Source organism: Lycium barbarum, chromosome 6, assembly GCF_019175385.1.
Source record: "Lycium barbarum isolate Lr01 chromosome 6, ASM1917538v2, whole genome shotgun sequence".
Taxonomy (NCBI): domain Eukaryota; kingdom Viridiplantae; phylum Streptophyta; class Magnoliopsida; order Solanales; family Solanaceae; genus Lycium; species Lycium barbarum.
Genome location: NC_083342.1, coordinates 8,629,651 through 8,648,449, shown reverse-complemented (window position 1 = coordinate 8,648,449; position 18,799 = coordinate 8,629,651). Strand labels below are relative to the sequence as shown.

At 38.7% G+C, this 18,799-nt stretch overlaps 1 protein-coding gene across 2 annotated transcripts; it reads left to right on the top strand.

Annotated features, from left to right (window-relative positions):
* Positions 1–643: 643 nt before the first annotated feature.
* On the top strand, positions 644–16,594 carry LOC132600696 (aldehyde oxidase 4-like). Of its 2 annotated transcripts, XM_060314022.1 has the most exons (11): positions 644–890; positions 3,716–5,377; positions 5,717–5,982; positions 6,092–6,301; positions 6,391–6,609; positions 7,108–7,527; positions 12,631–13,176; positions 13,451–13,546; positions 14,108–14,206; positions 14,616–14,805; positions 16,070–16,594. In XM_060314022.1, the coding sequence occupies exons 1-11, from the start codon at positions 743–745 to the stop codon at positions 16,291–16,293; spliced, it is 4,080 nt and encodes a 1,359-aa protein (XP_060170005.1). In that variant the 5' UTR covers positions 644–742; the 3' UTR covers positions 16,294–16,594. The 2 variants fall into 2 exon arrangements, with proteins under 2 accessions (XP_060170005.1, XP_060170006.1); XM_060314023.1 differs by lacking the exons at positions 7,108–7,527; positions 12,631–13,176.
* Positions 16,595–18,799: the final 2,205 nt, after the last annotated feature.

Here is an 18,799-nt window from a genome sequence, read left to right as displayed (position 1 = left end):
AAGTCACATATTGAACGATAGCTAAACAAATTTACTCGCCAAACTGACCCATTATCTTGCATAGTAGGTTTAAAGTAGTACTTTAAGTATCATCTGAGCAGTTTTGGTCCTTTAAGTTTTTTAAAAGTGAGCACTTTCGATTTGCGTCAGATATTTACGAAATTCTGATTGTTAAATTTAACTGAACTGCAAAATAAAAAATTCCTAGAAACATCAAAAATTTCTGCCAAAATTTCAGAAATCACAATATAAGAAACTACACCAAACAAAAAAATAGATTAAAAAAAACAGAAATTGCACCTCGAAAAGTTGCACTAGACTCTTGAAATAGATCAAAGTAACATAAACTGCAAAAATTGTACTTCCAAAATCCAAATGTGAGTTCCAGTTAAATATTTTATGTTTTCACAATTAGGATTTAATTTAATTATCAAAGTTCCATAAATATTTCGACGGAGATAGAAGTGCTCAGCTTTGACAAAACTTAAAGGACCAAAACTGCTCAGATGATAACTTAATGGATTACTTTGAGCCTATCACCAAAGATAAGGAGTCATTTTTGACATTTTCTCAAATTTACACAATACTAGCTAATCTAATCAGAAGTCTATAAATTAATAATTCAAGGAACGTGCATGAATCTGTATGAGAGAAATACTTTATACACCTAACAAGTATTATGTTTTATTGGTTTTTATCTGCTTAGATTAAACAAGTCACAAATAAGTTTATATTTTATTTAATGGAGGGGTCACAGAGAAATGGAAATTTGGTTTTTGCGGTTAATGGAGAGAGATTTGAGTTAGCATGTGTTGATCCTTCTACTACTTTGCTTCAGTTCTTGAGATATCATGCTTCTTTCAAGAGTCCCAAGCTTGGTTGTGGTGAAGGTAATTGGTTTACTTGGTGTTCTGTACTCACTTCGGGATCCGATTAAGTTAAATTTGCGTCAGATAAATTCTATTTTGGAGGGTAACTAGCTTGTTATCACAGACGATCATCTCCTTTTCGAGGGTTCGACCCAGAGACTTCTGATAAAAAATAAATAATATTTACTTGACAAGTGGTCTCAGGTTAGAGCCTCGGGAATTGGATCGCCTTTAGAGGGGAGCACTGGTTACTGAATGAGAGACCAAAGATAGTACTCTCTCAATCCCAATTTTGTGTGGCAGCTCTCGTATTTCGAGAATCAAACGAGTTTTTCTTTGACTGCGATTTTTTCATATAACTTTTAAATATTTTAAATTGTCACTTATAGTATTTTTTATATAGTTTTTAAATATGTAATTTTTTATTTCAAAAAAACATAAGATATTATGTGCAAAGTTACAGTCAAAATTAAAAGATTTGACTCTCGAAAATCGAACTGTGCCATGTAAATTGAAATATAGGAAGTAAACATTTATCGCATACTTATAATTAATTAGTAAAAAAATTATGAAATCAATTTTTCTTACTTTAGCATTAAAAATGGAAAAAAGGTGTCCTTACAGTTGAAAGGGAACAAATAGGAGAATTTGCATTACCCACTACTCTCCTGTTTCGTTATATGTGACACGTTTTTTTTAGTTTGTTCCAAAAAAAAATATTTTTGCATTTGAAAACTTTTTCACTTTATATTTCTTATTATATTCTCACGCTCTTATAGCCACAAAAATATCATAACATGACCATAAATTCTAAAATTTCTTTTCTTTCTTTTTTAAAATTCATGTCCTGTCAAATGTAAAATGAAATGGAGGTGAGTAGTTACTAGTTTTGCTTGATTTCTTTCCTTTTCCTTCTCGTTTATGGGAATGAAAAGGAAATTAGCAGTGAAAGCTTTCCATTATATGCAACTTAATGGCAAACTTCTGCATGTTTTAAACATATAGGTCATAGGATGTACCATTAACTTTTTTTTTGTATAATACTCCCCCGGATTTAAAAAAAAAAAAAGTCCACTTAACTATTTGCACACTTTGGCATTGAATTTGATCATATAACACTTAATAGGGACAAATATGAAAAGATAAGGCTAACTGTTTCTTGATTTAATAAGTAGATATTTTTTTTACCAAAACAAAAAGCCTTAGTGGACACTTTTTTTGACCTGGAGGGAGTACTAGACTAGATGCTTGTGTCATAAATTGTGATTTTACTTCTTATATTAGACTGATATAGGGGTCTAAGAGCCCGTTTGGATTGGCTTATAAGTTGGTCAAACTAGCTGATAAGCCATTTTTTAACTTATTTGGGTGTTTGGTAAAATAAAAAACACCTTAAATTAAGTTAAAAATTGCATAAGCCAAAACCAAAAAGTTGCTCAATCTCAACTTTTTTTTTTTTTTGGCTTAAAAGCCATTTTAGTTTGACCAACAACTTTATCCTTTTATCCCTTATATTTTCTGTTAATTTCAATACTATCCCTACTTTTAAAAATTCTTTAAGCAAAAACCCTTTAAGCACTTTTATCTAAACATGTAACTGCTTATTTATAAAATAACTTTCACACTTAAAAAGTACTTATGCTTAAAAGCCATTTTTTTCAGCTAATCCAAACGGGCTCTGAGATGAGCTTAAATGGAGCGACATGATCAATGAGGATTCATGTGAACCAACTTGCTTAGGATTGAGGCTTAGGTGTTATTCATGTTGTATAATATTGACATAAATGAGCTTAAATTGAGCGATATGGTCAGTGATAATTCATATAGCCTACCTCAACTTAATTGGGACTGACACTTAGTTTTATTGTTGTTGTATAATATTGACATAAATGAGCTTAAATTGAGCAGTATGTTCAGTGAGTATTCATATGGTCAACCCCAACTTACATCGATTGAGGCTTAGTTACTATTATTGTTGTATAATACTGACATAAATAAGCTTAAATCGAGCGATATGGTCTTATGGTCTACCCAACTTGCTTAAAATTGAGGCTTAGTTGTTATTGTTGTATAATATTGACATAAATGAGCTTAAGTTGAGGGATATGGTCAATGATGACTCATATAGCCTATCTCAACTTACTCGGGATTAAGGCTTAGTTGTTATTGTTGTATAATATTAACATAAATGAGCTTAAATTGAGTTATATGACAGTGATGATGATAGCTGGCACCATATTACTTGGGTTGAGGCTTATTGACATAAATAAGCTTAAATGGATCGGCATGATCAATGAGGATTTAGATAGCCGACCCCTAACTTGCTTGGGATTGAAGTTTACTTGTTATTGTTGTTAGATAATATTTTCATAAATGAGCTTAAATTGAGCGATATGGTCAGTAATAATTCATATAACATATCCTAACTTGCTTGGGATTGAGGCTTAGTTGTTATTATTGTTGTATAATATCGATTGAAATGAGCTTAAATTGAGTGATATGGTCAGTGAAAATTCATATAGCCAAAATTACCCTCCCAAAAAAAAAAAAAAAGATTCATATAGCCAACCCCAAATTCTTAGTTTTGAGGCTCAGTTGTTATTATTGTTGTGTAATATAGACAGAAATGAGCTAAAATCGAGCGTCATGGTCACTGATTCATATAGCTTACCTCAACTTGCTTGGGATTGAGGCTTAGTTGTTATAGTTGTTGTATAATATTGTTGTTATTGAAATTAAATTGTGTGATATAGTTAGTGACGATTCATATAGTCGACCCCAACTTGCGTGGGATCGAGGCGTAGTTTTTTTTGTCAGAAATTAATTGCAAGTTTGATTGTTTTCAGGTGGTTGTGGAGCTTGTGTTGTTTTAGTCTCAAAGTATGATCCCAAGCTAAACAAAGTTGAAGATTTTAGTGTGAGTTCATGCCTTACACTTCTTTGTAGTTTAAATGGTTGTGCTATTACTACAAGTGATGGTCTTGGTAACACCAGAGATGGCTATCACCCAATTCACCAAAGATTTGCTGGTTTCCATGCATCTCAATGTGGCTTTTGCACTCCTGGAATGTGTATGTCGTTTTTCTCTGCTCTTGTCAATGCCGATAAAGGGAACCCTCAAGTTTCTCCTCCACAAGGATTCTCTAGTCTGACTTCATTTGAAGCTGAAAAGTCCATTTCGGGGAACCTTTGTCGTTGCACTGGATACCGGCCCATCGCTGATGCTTGTAGGAGTTTTGCTTCTGATGTTGACATAGAGGATTTGGGACTCAATATCTTTTGGAAAAACGGAGATTCCACAGAAACCAAAGCAGGTAAATTGCCTCCCTATGATCCAAGTAAGGATCTTGTTACATATCCTGAATTCTTGAAAAGTGAATCCATCACGCGTTTGGACTCCACGAGGTATTCTTGGTTTAGCCCTGTTTCTATAGAGGAGCTACAAACCTTGTTGAATTCTAGTGTGGCTGAAAATGTTGGGAGTGTTAAAATAGTTGTTGGCAATACTGGCACTGGTTATTACAAGGAAACGCAGTGCTATGACCAGTACATCGATCTGAGACGTATCCCTGAACTTTCGATCCTCAATAGGGATCGCAAAGGAATTGAAATTGGAGCAACTGCGACAATATCTAGAGTTATTTCATTTCTGAATGAGGGAACCGATGTCAATTTGGGATTGTACGGAAAGATGGTGTCCCAAAAGTTGGCTCAACATATGGAGAAGATTGCTAATCCGTTTGTCAGAAACACTGCCAGTGTGGGGGGAAATTTAGCTATGGCGCAGAAGTTTGGTTTTCCGTCTGATATGTCTACATTATTTCTTGGAGTGGATGCTACGGTTAGTATATTGACCGTTCGTGGACGAGAAAAACTTAAATGGGAGGAGCTCTTAGCAAGGCCAGCATTAGACTCAAGAAGTGTGCTTCTAAGTGTTCGGATCCCTTTTAAAAAGGACGGAAATGTTCTTCAGAACTTTTCAAAGTTTTTGTTTGAAACCTATCGACCTGCACCGCGACCTCTCGGAAGTGCATTGGCATATGTAAATGCTGCTTTCTTAGCTGATGTTTCTCCCCGAAGAAACGGGGTCGTGATACATTCAATCAGGTTGGCATTTGGTGCTTTTGGCACAAATCATGCAATAAGGGCGAAAACAGTAGAGAAACATCTAACCGGGAAAATATTGAACGTCAAGATTCTGTATGAAGCAGTGAAATTTGTCAAGCTAGACATAGTCCCTGAACCGGGGACTTCATACCCCGAGTACAGGTCAAGCTTGGCTGTCAGTTTTCTGTTCAAGTTTTTGTATCCGCTTACCAATGTTGATTCTGCTGTTTCCAGTGGTTTGTTCGACGGAGTTGGTGAAACTTCTGTGGAAGATGGTGATACTAGTGAAGGAAATACAAAGACAATACTATCACCTGCTGAGCAGGTTGTGGAATCAAGTACCGAGTACTATCCAGTCGGTGAACCGATGAAGAAGTATGGAGTTTCCATGCAAGCTTCTGGTTTGTTCTCTCTCTCTCTCTCTCTCTGTATGTATGCATGTATGTATTTCATCTTGAGCATGCTAAGCCTAGTTAAAATTATGTGTTATTCTCTATTCCTACTTTCTGGCTTTGGCAATGGTTACAGTTGGAGATGTAGTGATTATGACATATAGAGTACATTACATTCAAGTTTAAAAAGAGTAGTAATGAGTATAGAGGATTCACATATCCCACGCCAGCTATTCGGAATTGATGTATAGTCGCTGACTGATACAGGTTTTGTACTACATTTTACAGATGAATTTGTTTTCTCCAACACAACATTGATTTTGTTGGCTATTGCTGTTTTTTTTCCAGGAGAAGCTGTTTATGTAGACGACATTCCATCACCACCAAACTGTCTACACGGAGCAATTATCTATAGTACGAAGCCACTAGCAAGGGTAAAGAGCGTTCATCTCCAGCATCAGCCTAATTCAATAGCAGAGGAAATTATTGGCATTATCACATTTAAAGATATACCGAGAGGAGGGGAAAATGTAGGAGCTTTGAGCCAGTTTGGCACTGAACCTTTATTTGCAGAGGATCATTGCGAATATGCTGGTGATCGAATTGTTGTTGTGGTATGCTGTCATTTAAGATTCTATCTGCATAATCGGTTTTATGCAGCATTGATTATTCATATACTCTGAACTAGTTCATTAAAGATGTTCAATTTTGGTGGAATGACAGGTTGCTAAAAGTCAGAGGTCTGCTGATGTGGCTGCAAGAACAACCGTTGTTGAATATGACACAGAAAACATAGATTCGCCGATTTTAACTGTTGAGGAGGCTGTTGATAGGTCAAGTTTTCTTCAAGGTCCCGTGTTTCTGGACACTGAACCGGTTGGTGATTTCTCAAAAGGAATGGCTGAAGCTGACCACAAAATTCTTTCTGCTGAGGTACCTTGTCTGTTGAAATATAATACGATTGATTATAAATGTATGGTAACACTTCAAATGTATAATTGATCAGTATCGATTATTTCCAGTTGAGACTTCCATCAGAGTACTACTTTTATATGGAGCCACAGACTACCTTAGCAGTTCCGGATGAGGACAACACGATGGTTGTTTATGCTTCAACTCAGTTCCCTGAGTATACGCATAGTGTAATTGCTCGTTGTCTTGGTGTTCCCGAGCATAATATCCGCGTGAAAACAAGAAGGGCTGGAGGTGGCTTCGGTGGCAAGGCAATAAGAAATATGCCAGTAAGTACCTATTAACAGAAGAAAAAAACTGAGTTTTAGAAAAGTTTTGAAACATTAGCAATTGTTTTTGCTGTAATACTACTGTGTATCCATAGAAGGGTAGTCTTGGAGCAACGGAAAAGTTGTCTCCGGTGTGACCTATAGGTTATGGGCTCGAGCTGTTGAATCAGCCACTGATATTTGCATCAGGGTAGGCAGCATACATTCCATCCCTCTGGTGCGACCCTTCCGCGGACCTTGCGAGATGCATCGTGCACCGGGCTCCCCCCCCCCCCCCCCCCCCCCCCCCGCCAACAAAAAAACCACAGCCCTTTTTTTTTTTTTTTTTCTTTTTTTAAAACTATTGTGTAACCTTAACTCTTTGTTAAAAAGGATAATAGGAAGGTTCAATAGGGAAAAGACCACTTTTGTTTACACGCAACGGAGTTTTTTTTGGTTAAAGATTGTTATTCATTCAGAATGCACAGATTCTACTTTGAGATTTGTGTGATACTTCAGGTTTCCACAGCCTGTGCACTTGCAGCGTACAAGTTACGACATCCTGTCAGGGTATACGTCAACAGAAATACTGACATGGTAATAACGGGAGGAAGACACCCCCTGAAAGTAACGTACAGTGTTGGATTCAAGTCAAACGGGAAGGTCACAGCCTTACATGCTGATATCTTAATAAATGGAGGGATATCAGATGATATAACCCCTGTCATAGCATCTCATGTAATCGCAGCGCTCAAGAAATACAATTGGGGCGCCTTTTCTTTCGATTTAAAGAATTGCAAGACAAACCTTACCAGCAAATCATCTATGCGGGCACTTGGGGATGTCCAAGGATCATATATCGCAGACGTTATAATAGAAAATGTAGCAAGTGTACTGGAAATGGAAGTGGACTCTGTCATTAGCCAAAATGTTCATACTGTTAGGATTTGAATCCCAAATCCGACCTTTGTAAGCAGGTTCCCAGGAAAGATTGGAGGGTCACAGCTGGACCACTTAAATACCAACCTCCTTAGACAGAACCTACTTACGCCGTGATGTAAGCGAAGAATAAATAGCACACACAGATTTATAGTGGTTCACCCTCAATGTGAGAGCTACGTCCACGTTGCTGCTGCAGATCTTATTAAAGAAGAAATATTACAAGTGTTTACAACACTCAACCTCACAACCCCAATCCCAATTACACTCAAGAATTTTACCACAGAAAATTCTCTCAAAGACCTTCTCTTACTTAGGCCTTTCACTAAGAGTATTTCTCTTAGATTTTTCTCTCTCTTTGGGATGTGTTGTCTTCTTCAATTTGGTGTGTTTACAAATGAACCATAAGCTACCTATTTATAGGAATGAATTTCCTATGATGAGGTAAGCGCTTACATCACGACTATCATGAGGTAAGCGCTTACATCACGACTATGTGAACAAAAGAATTGACTTGTTTGGCCAATTCCACACCTAACAAATCTCCCACTTGAAGACTAATTTTAATTTGTCTTCACACTTTGATCGATGCAGCAGCTCTTTCCTACTTTCATACTTCATGCAGGCCAACTGAAGTTGAGCATAGCTTCAGTTTGTCTATCGTCACTGCCTTTGTCAGCATGTCTGCTGGATTCTGACTCCCTGCGATCTTCTCAAGCACTAGCGCTCCATCTTCCAAAGCTGATCTAATGAAATGGTATCGGAGTTGTATGTGCTTCGTTCGAGCATGGTAAACCGGGTTCTTTGCCAAATGAATGGCGCTTTGGCTATCACAATATAGCACACTTCCCTCGTGGTCCTGATCCAATTCCCGCAGAAAAGATTGTAGCCACATCATTTCCTTTATGGCCTCCGTCACAGCAACGTACTCAGCCTCACAACTAGAGAGAGCTACTATCTTTTGCAACTTGGAAACCCAAGAGATTGCAGTACCTCCGAATGTGTAAACATACCCGGATGTGCTCTTTCTGCTATCAATATCACCACCGTTGTCAGCATCAACATACCCTTGCAATCCTGTTTTTGATTTTCGGAAATACAGAGCTGAACTCGAGCTGCCTTTCAGATATCTGAATATCCACTTCACAGCCTCCCAGTGTTGCTTTCCCGAATTGCTCATAAATCGGCTGACAACTCCCACTGCATGTGCAATGTCTGGCCTTGTACATATCATTGCATACATAAGACTACCGATTGCAGATGCATAAGGTATCTTGTCCATCTGCTTCTTCTCATCCTCGGTTGTCGGCGACTGGTCCTTTGACAACCGAAAGTGTCCAGCCAAGGGAGTGCTGACTGGCTTGGCATCATGCATGTTAAACCTTTTGATAACTTTCCTCACATATTCTTCTTGTGAGAGTTTGATGCCCTCCTTGCTTCGGTCGATTCTCATCCCAAGGATTTGCTTTGCAGCTCCCAAATCCTTCATTGCAAACTCTTCCGATAACCCTTTTTTCAACCGATCAATCTCCTGTAGGTTTGCTCCTACGATTAGCATGTCGTCGACATAGAGTAGCAGTATCATGTACGAGTCTTCAAATTTTTTGAAGTAACAGCAGTGATCTGCCTCGCACCTTGAAAAATCAGCTTTCTTCATAAAGCTGTCAAACTTTAAATACCACTGTCTTGGAGCCTGTTTTAGTCCGTACAGACTCTTTTGAAGTTTGCACACCAGATTCTCCTTTCCTTTGATTTTGAATCCCTCCGGCTGTCGCATGTAGATTTCCTCGTCTAGATCACCGTGAAGAAATGCAGTTTTCACGTCCATCTGTTGCAGATGTAGATTTTCCTTTGCTACCAGCCCAAGAACAGTTCTGATAGTCACCATCTTGACTACGGGAGAGAAGATCTCCGTATAGTCAATGCCTTCTTTCTGTTGAAATCCCTTTGCAACCAGCCTTGCTTTATAACGCTTGCTTCCATTAGGTTCTTCCTTTATCCGATAAACCCATTTGTTTTGCAATGCCTTTTTATCCTTTGGCAACTCGGCTAACTCCCATGTATGATTTGCCGATAGTGAATCCATCTCATCCTTCATTGCCAGCTCCCACTTAGTCGATTCATCGACTTGCATTGCTTCTTCATAACATTCTGGTTCCCCTCTGTCAGTGAGTAGAATGTAGTTGAGGGATGGAGAGTACCTGTGAAGCGGCTTCCTGATCCTGGATGATCTACGCAGTTCTGTGATTGACGTCTGTTCATTTGTTTCAGAATCAGCACTTTCATCAGCACCTTCTCGGATTGTTTGTTCCTCTGCCTCGGTTGTACCTGGCTGCGGCTCAGGTGCCGGAAAGTCCCTCAAATCGACTATTTCCGATTCCTTGTCCTGACATTCTGAATTCTTTTGCAGCTTGTCTTTGTACAGTACCTCTTCGTTAAAGACAACATTCCTGCTTCGGATGATCTTCCGATTTTGTTCATCCCAAAATCGGTACCCAAGCTCGGTGTCACCATAGCCAATAAAGTAACACTTCTTTGATTTTGGATCAAGCTTGCTTCTAGCCGTATCATCATTATGAACATATGATAAGCAACCGAACACTTTCAGAAATGAAAGATTTACCTTCTTGCCACTCCAGACTTCTTCTGGAATTCTGAAATCCAAGGGAACTGACGGTCCTCGGTTAATTAAGAAGGCCGCGGTATTGACTGCATCTGCCCAGAATGTCTTGGGCAGTCCAGAGTGTATTCTCATACTCCGAGCACGCTCGTTCAACGTTCGGTTCATTCTTTCGGCTACTCCATTCTGTTGCGGCGTTCCAGGAATAGTCTTCATCATCTTGATCCCATTATCGGCACAGTACCGTTTGAAATCACCATCAGTGTATTCTCCGCCGTTGTCGGACCTCAAACACTTCATCTTGAGGTTTGTTTCATTCTCAACCATGGCTTTCCATCTTTTGAATACACTAAACACATCGGATTTATTTTTCATAAAATAAACCCATACCTTCCTGGTTGAATCATCAATGAAGGTCACGTAGTAGTGTGATCCTCCAAGAGAGGGGACAGTGGTAGGTCCCCACACGTCTGTGTGCACCAATTCCAGCTTCACGACCTTCAACTCCCTGCCTGCATTTGAGAAGCTTACTCGCTTTTGTTTTCCGAGAATGCAGCTCTCACACGTATGAAGGTCCACCGTCTTCAGCTCCGGAATTAAGCCATTTGTCACCAACAGCTTCATCCCCTTCTGGCTGATATGCCCCAGCCGACAATGCCACAAATCTGTCTTCTTTGTGTTGTCAACCACAACAACAGTATCACGACAGCTAGTCGTCATGTAGAGAGTGCCAATCTTCTTTCCTCGGCCAACTACCATAGCACCTTTCGCCACCTTCCAAGACCCATTACCAAAATTGAGATCATATCCCTCATCATCAAGCTGACCTACTGAGATCAGGTTTCGCATCAGCTTTGGAACATGTCTAACTTTTGTAATCTTCCACGAGGATCCATTTGACATCTTCAAATTAATGTCTCCCGTGCCAACAACATCTAGCGGCTCTCCATCGGCTAAATAAACTTTGCCGAGATTCCCAGCCACGTAGTTTGTCATTATATCATGATGTGGGGTGGTATGAAAGGACGCTCCTGAGTCAAGCACCCAAGAGTCTATCGGGCTGTCAACCGATAGCAACAACGCATCGCCAATGTCTTCCGTAGCAGCGTTGATTCCAGCCCCCTTGTTGTCCTCCTTCTTTGGCGCCCTGCAGTTCTTCTTGAAGTGACCTGGTTTTCCACAGTTCCAACACTCAAATGTTCGTCCTGGTCTGGATTGACCCCTGCCATTCCTTGACTTCGATCTGCCCCTATTTCGGTTGTAGTTTCTGTCATAATTTCTGCTTCTGTTTTCAACATTAAAAGCAGAACTCGTCGATGCCTCTCCAGAATCTGTCTTGCGCACTTCCTCAGCAAGGATACGATCCCTAACATCGTTGAACTTTAGTTTTTCACTACCGACAGAATTACTAACCGCTGCTCTCATTGGCTCCCAGCTATTTGGTAGGATGCCAACAAAATTAGAGCTTGCACTTCATCATCGAAGTCAATTTTTACCGATGACAATTGATTTACAATGGTATTGAATTCATTTACGTGTGCAGCAACATGAGCATTTTCCATCATCTTTAGATGAAATAGTTTCTTCATGAGAAATACCTTATTATTTGCCGAAGGTTTCTCATACATGTCAGACAATACCTTCATCATATCAGCGGTGGTCTTCTCCTTTGCCACGTTGTGAGCAACGTTCTTCGACAACGTCAGCCGAATGACTCCCAGAACTTGTCTGTCGAGGAGATTCCAATCTGCTTGCTTCATCTCCTCTGGTTTCGGACTCAGAGGTTCATGAAGCTTTCTGCCATATAAATAATCTTCAATTTGCATTCTCCAGAACGCAAAGTCTGTACCATCGAATTTACCGATGCCGTGCGTCGTACCATCTTCGCCTCCCATCGTTTCTAAATCACAACACAACCTGTTGCTCTGATACCAGTTGTTAGGATTTGAATCCCAAATCCGACCTTTGTAAGCAGGTTCCCAGGAAAGATTGGAGGGTCACAGCTGGACCACTTAAATACCAACCTCCTTAGACAGAACCTACTTACGCCGTGATGTAAGCGAAGAATAAATAGCACACACAGATTTATAGTGGTTCACCCTCAATGTGAGAGCTACGTCCACGTTGCTGCTGCAGATCTTATTAAAGAAGAAATATTACAAGTGTTTACAACACTCAACCTCACAACCCCAATCTCAATTACACTCAAGAATTTTACCACAGAAAATTCTCTCAAAGACCTTCTCTTACTTAGGCCTTTCACTAAGAGTATTTCTCTTAGATTTTTCTCTCTCTTTGGGATGTGTTGTCTTCTTCAATTTGGTGTGTTTACAAATGAACCATAAGCTACCTATTTATAGGAATGAATTTCCTATGATGAGGTAAGCGCTTACATCACGACTATCATGAGGTAAGCGCTTACATCACGACTATGTGAACAAAAGAATTGACTTGTTTGGCCAATTCCACACCTAACACATACTTATGAAAGCCTTAAATTATTCTACGAGCATAGTGCAGGAGAATCAGGAGAATATACCTTGCCTAGTATCATGGATCAATTGGCGACATCCTCAAGATTTGTCGATAGAAGAAATATGATAGATGAATTTAACGAGAAAAACACGTGGAAGAAACGGGGTATTTCTCGATTGCCAATCGTGCATGAAGTTATGCAACACGCGACACCAGCAAAAGTAAGCGTTCTGCAGGACGGATCGATAGTTTGTGAAGTTGGAGGGGTTGAAATCGGCCAAGGGCTATGGACAAAGGTTAAACAGGTGATCGCCTATGCTCTTAGTTTAATCGAGAGAAGTTGGAGCGAAGAACTCGTGGAGAAGGTGCGAATCATACAAATAGACACATTAAGCTTAGTGCAAACTGGATTTACCGCTGAAAGCACGAAGTCCGAATCAAGCTGTGAAGCTGCTCGGCGTTGCTGTAATATCCTGGTTGAAAGACTGACTCCCCTGAAGGAAAAACTTCAAGAACAAAATGGTTCTGTCGACTGGACTACACTGATTCGCGAGGTTTTTCTTCTCTCTCTAATTAAAATTCTAGTTCGAAAGATGACTTAAGTTCAAGATGTTAATGCTAATAATTTCTGGAAAAAGACCAGCTCAACTGTTATCCTATGCTACTTTTGAAAACTTACTATGAAAACTTACTATGATTTGGCTAAAGTGAATTGCACAATGTGTAGCTGGGGAACGATTTTTTATACATTGTTTCCCATATGTTGAATATCATAAAGTTTCAAATTCTTAAAACCCCATTATTCCGCGGGCCTATCTCTCTCTGCAGGCAGAAGCTCAACCAATAGATCTACAAGCACATGCTTATTTTGTCCCAGATTCAAGTTCCGGGCAATATTTGAACTACGGTGCTGCTGTTAGCGAGGTAAAGTTTTTTTATCCACTTATTGTTCTGGTCAATGTATTGGCGTTGAAGCATTACATCCTATGTTGCTCGGACTCTCCAAAAATGTTGTCGTACCTGTGTTGGATCCTCCGATAATGCACTACTTTTGGAGGGTCAGACACGCACCCGGTGGCAATTTGAAGAGTCCAATCGAAATCAACTCTCATGATTCACTGAGTGCAAAGCATGGCATGACATTCACCTTTTGGAGCTTTTGGCAATGGCAACCAATTAAGGGCCCGTTTGGCTGTGATATTTTTTGCATTTTTCAAGATTGTTTTTCGAAAATTTGTTTGGTTATACACTATCTCAGTTTTTAACTCCAAACTTGAAGAAAAGCTTTCCAAGATTCTCTCACAAAACATCAACTTCTTTTCCAGTGAAATGCATGTCCAAACACAATCTCAAATTTCAAATACCATTTTTCAACTTAATTTCAAATATCATTTTTTTTTCAAATATCACTGAATTCATGTCCAAACGACTACTAAGTGACCAACTGCAGCACTTTCTAACAATAAAGATGCTGATTTCTTGCAGGTTGAGATAGATATTTTGACAGGACAACCAAGAATTATGCAATCAGATATTATATACGACTGTGGTCAGAGCTTGAATCCAGCTGTTGACTTGGGACAGGTTCATCTTTTATAAGATTGTTGTCCCTTTTTATCTAGATATTAGTATTTATAATCAGGAGCGGATACACAATGTAAGCTATAGGTTCTGACGAACCCAATAGCTTTGGTCTAAACCCTATATGTGTTTAAGAAATTTACTAAAACATACAAATGCTAAGTTTCGATATCAGTTATTAGCACTTGAAATCGTTGTACAAATATGGACTTTGGACAATATATGGTTGAAGTTGAAAAAGAGTAGTATTTCGATGTTGCAGTTGTGTTTAGCAAGAATTTCACTTGAAAAAAAGTTGTTGCAATTCATGAGTGAATTTTTCACTTGAAGCATATCTCTTAGAAAATTTTCAACGTTTCACTAGTATTACGAATATCAGAGTTCACTATTCGCAAATGCTGTATTTTTGCAGATTGAAGGGGCTTTTGTACAAGGAATTGGATATTTTATGCTTGAAGAATATCTTACAAACGAAGACGGATTGATGGTTACAAATAGCACTTGGACATACCATATCCCGACGATTGATACCATAACTAAACGTTTGAATGTTCGTGTGTTAAACAGTGGACATCACAAAAAACGTATTCTATCGTCTAAAGGTAATATTCTTTCTTCATTTCATCTTCTTTGCTTGTTATACTGATTGCTTCAGTGAGTTGTGAGGGACTTCTTTAACTCATTCTCAATATGGTTGAGCGCAGAAAAATTCTTGTGGAGAATGTTTCAAAGAAAAAAAGTGTATTATCAACTAGTAGTATATTATAGATTTTGATTCAAATCAACATTGCAATTTGCAACAGCCAATGTATAATTTCTCAATAATATTAGGTGAAAGAGTATGTGAATGCTGATGATTAGAATTAGAGGAAATTTCATTAGAAATGACTTAAGACCGTCGTAAACAAAAAGGACAATTGCACTCTCGGTCCATCAGTTATTAATGAATTCTGGTTGTGGTCGTTGTAATATTAGGCTAAGCAAGTCCTTGTAATATTAGGCTAAGCATATTTAATCTTCAATTAACTTAAATGTGTGTGTTTGGTCCCTTTGTATAAGAAATATGTGATATTTAGAATTTTAGACTATCTCAGAGCTATATTACCCTCAAATATGAAGTAACAATATTGAACATAATACATCAATAATTGAATGAGTTTAGCACTTAACAATTTGTTAAATTTGTGAATATTCATGGTCGGAAGGATCAAAAATGAACATATGAATTAACTGAAGGTTAAGCATGCTTACTCAGAAATCACAAGGACCAAAATCAAGATTTGTCAGTATTTGAGGGACTAAAAGTGCTAATTTCTCAAAACAAAAAAGAACAAATTTTATGGACTTTTAGAAACTTAATTAACTTGAAAAATCATGTGTTCCCCGTTCTAAGTTGTGTTGCTCGGACCCTTCAAATGTTGTCGCGCCGGTGCCGGACTTTTGGAGGATTCGATACACACCTAGCAGTATTTTCTAAGAGTCCGAGCAACATAGGTCCTAACTGTTGTGTTGCTCGGACTCTTCAAGAATACCGACGGGTGAGAGTCAAATCCTCTAAAACTAGTATATTTTTAGAGGATCTGAGTGAGTGTAGAAACATTTTTGGAGGGTCCGAGTGACATAAGTTATAAGTATATTCCAGTGGGAAGCATTTCTTGACTACATTGCTCGGACTTTGTGGAAATGCTGTCGCACCCCTGTCGGATCCTTAAAAAATGCACTACTTTTGGAGGATCTGACACACACCTGTCAGTATTTTTGAAGAGTCTGAGCAACATAGTTTCTTGATAGTACGACTTTTGAATACTTAAATAAAACAATTGTAATTATATGGATTTTTTAACATAACATGAGTACTTTTTGCAGCTTCTGGTGAACCACCATTGCTTTTAGCAGCTACAGTCCATTCTGCTACAAGGGCAGCCATTAGAGAAGCCCGAAAACAGCTGAAACATTGGGGTAAGCTCGACAAGTACGATTCAGAATTCTATCTGGATGTCCCTGCCATAATGCCTGTTGTGAAGACAACTTGTGGCCTGGACTATGTGGAGAAATACTTGGAAACTTTGATAAGCAAACCATCCACCTAAATTTCCGATTAACACGCCTTAATTGGTGAGTGTCCAAGGCCTCAATTTTACGAAAACATGTTCTAACGTCCCATACTTTCCACATTTGTTTTGGTACGAGGGTCGATTGGAGCACCAATGTGTATTTTATGTAAAGGTCCTCTAATGTCTAGATGAAGCTAAATAGTTAGTAGTACATTATTTTGCTTGATGACTATTTGCATTATTCTATTAATAGAAATATGAACAAATTCACTTTGTTCATTGGGTGTATAAGGACCTTACTATAACCTACGATCTATAACAGGTAAAAATGTTGTAATATTGTTTCCACTTTTAATTCCTGTTTTGGTAATGGTTACTTTATATTGCATCATGAGTTGAGGACTACTATGTAGAGCTTCAGTGATCTGGCCACACACTTGATTGGTGGCGGCACAGTTCATTTTCTTACTTTTGATCTGTAGGCGGGCTACATCCGATTTCTATTTTTGTATAATGAATTTGTTACAAGCTCCATGACTCACCCCGAGCTGTATGAGGCAAAAACTCATCTCACGTGCAGTTTGGAGGCTAAACCCCACTGATAGCATTCACGGGGGCTTACTTTAGTTGACGGGCTTCAACGGGAAATTAAGAAGATGCTTATCGTAGAAAAAGTGTCCAAAGATGAACCCAAAAATTATGGCGAGAAGTGGCTAAGTGCTATAGGTATTGAAAGGTCCAAATCCAAGTCTAAGAGACGGATTTTTATTTATTTTTTGCGCAGATTGTCCTTCAAATGCTCTGCTCTTTAATTTTGCCCCTCAACTTGTTGGTCTTTAATTTTTGTTTTTCGCCTAAAAAAGTGGTCGAAAATATCCTGAGGTTCTGAGTTCGAAGCCCGGCTCAACCAAAAGAAAAAATTAGTGAGGTAAGGTTTCGCTAAAGTTAGGCCTTATAAGGCCTAAATTTGCGAATTGCCCTTCTTTTGGGGTGGTCTTTAAATTTTGCCCCTCATATTTGAAATCTTTAAATTTTGCCCTTCGCTAAATCCCATGGGTTTCAGATTCAAACCCCCACACAGTCAAAATTTTAAAAAAAATTCGCAAGGCAGAGTTTAAATTTCGCTATGCCCCCATCGGCATACACTTGTGAAGGAATTAGCAAAGTTATGCCGGACCCGGCATACTTATGCCTTATGGGCAGACTTGGCATAAGTATGTCGGTTCCGGCATAACTTTGATAATTCCTTCACAAGTTTATGCCGGATCCGGCATAAAAGTTTTCCCATTAAAAGTATGCCCCCATCGGCATAAACTTGTTAAGGAATTACCAAACTTATGCCGATGGGGGCATACTTATGCCTTATGGGCAAACTTTGCCTTGAAGCATATATATGTATTTTTTTTTAACTTTTCAAGGTAAACCTTTAGTAATGCCTTAACTAAAAGTGTGCCCATAAAACATAACTAAAATTATGCCCCATAAGGCGTAAGTTTTCCTTAAGGCATAACTAAAAGTTTGCCTTATAAGGCAAAGTTTAAATTTTGTATGCCCCCTCCGGCAGACTTTTAGTTATGTTTAACTAAAAGTCTGCCAGAGGGGGCAGACTTTGCCTTGAGGGGCAGACTTTTAGTTATGCCGGATCCGGCATAACTTTAACTTTTTCTTAAAGATTGTATGCTGGATCCGGCATACACTCCCCCAGTCTTGCCTTGCGAAATTATTTTTTTATTTTATGCCTGAGCGGGGGTTCGAACCTAGAACTTCATGTATTCGCCCATCTTTCCAAGCAAAGGGCAAAATTTAAAGACCACAAATATGAAGGGCAAAATTTAAAGACCACAAATTTGAGGGGCAAAATTTAAAGACCACCCCAAACGAAGGGCAATCCGCGCAAAAAAAAAAATGAATTAGTTATGTTGTAGTTTCAAGTTAGGCCTATAAGGCACAACTTCTGTAGTTCTAAGTTATGCCTAAGGCAAAAGTTGTATCGTACAAGGGGTAAAGTTATACCTTAAGGGATAACTTCTATATAGAAACTATGCCTTAAGACATAACTGTCCTTACAATTTTTTTTTTAACTCTGCTGCGATTCTATAGATGTTGGGCCTTACCAAAATAGGCCTAATTTGCTACAAATTCTGCTTTGCGAAATTTTATTTTTTATACTCTGTTGGGGTTCGAACCAGAATCTCAGGGATATTTTCGGCCACTTAAAGTGCCGAAGGGCAAAACTTAAAGACTAGCAATTTGAGACAAAAATTAAAGACCACTCCTGAATAAGGACATTCGTGCGAATGGCCTGAATTTTTTTATTTTTTTTCTGCGGAATGCCTTCATTTGGGGTGGTATTTAATTTTTGCCCTTCAAATTGGTGGTCTTTAAGTTTTACCCCTCGCCTAACACCCCGAGATTGTGGGTTCGAACCCCAGCTCAGTAAAAAAAAAAAATCGCAAGGCAGAATTTTGCAAATCTGTCCAGCGAAACAGGCAGAATTTCTGCCCATGCAAATTCTGCCGTAAGGCAGAAATTCTGCCTGAAG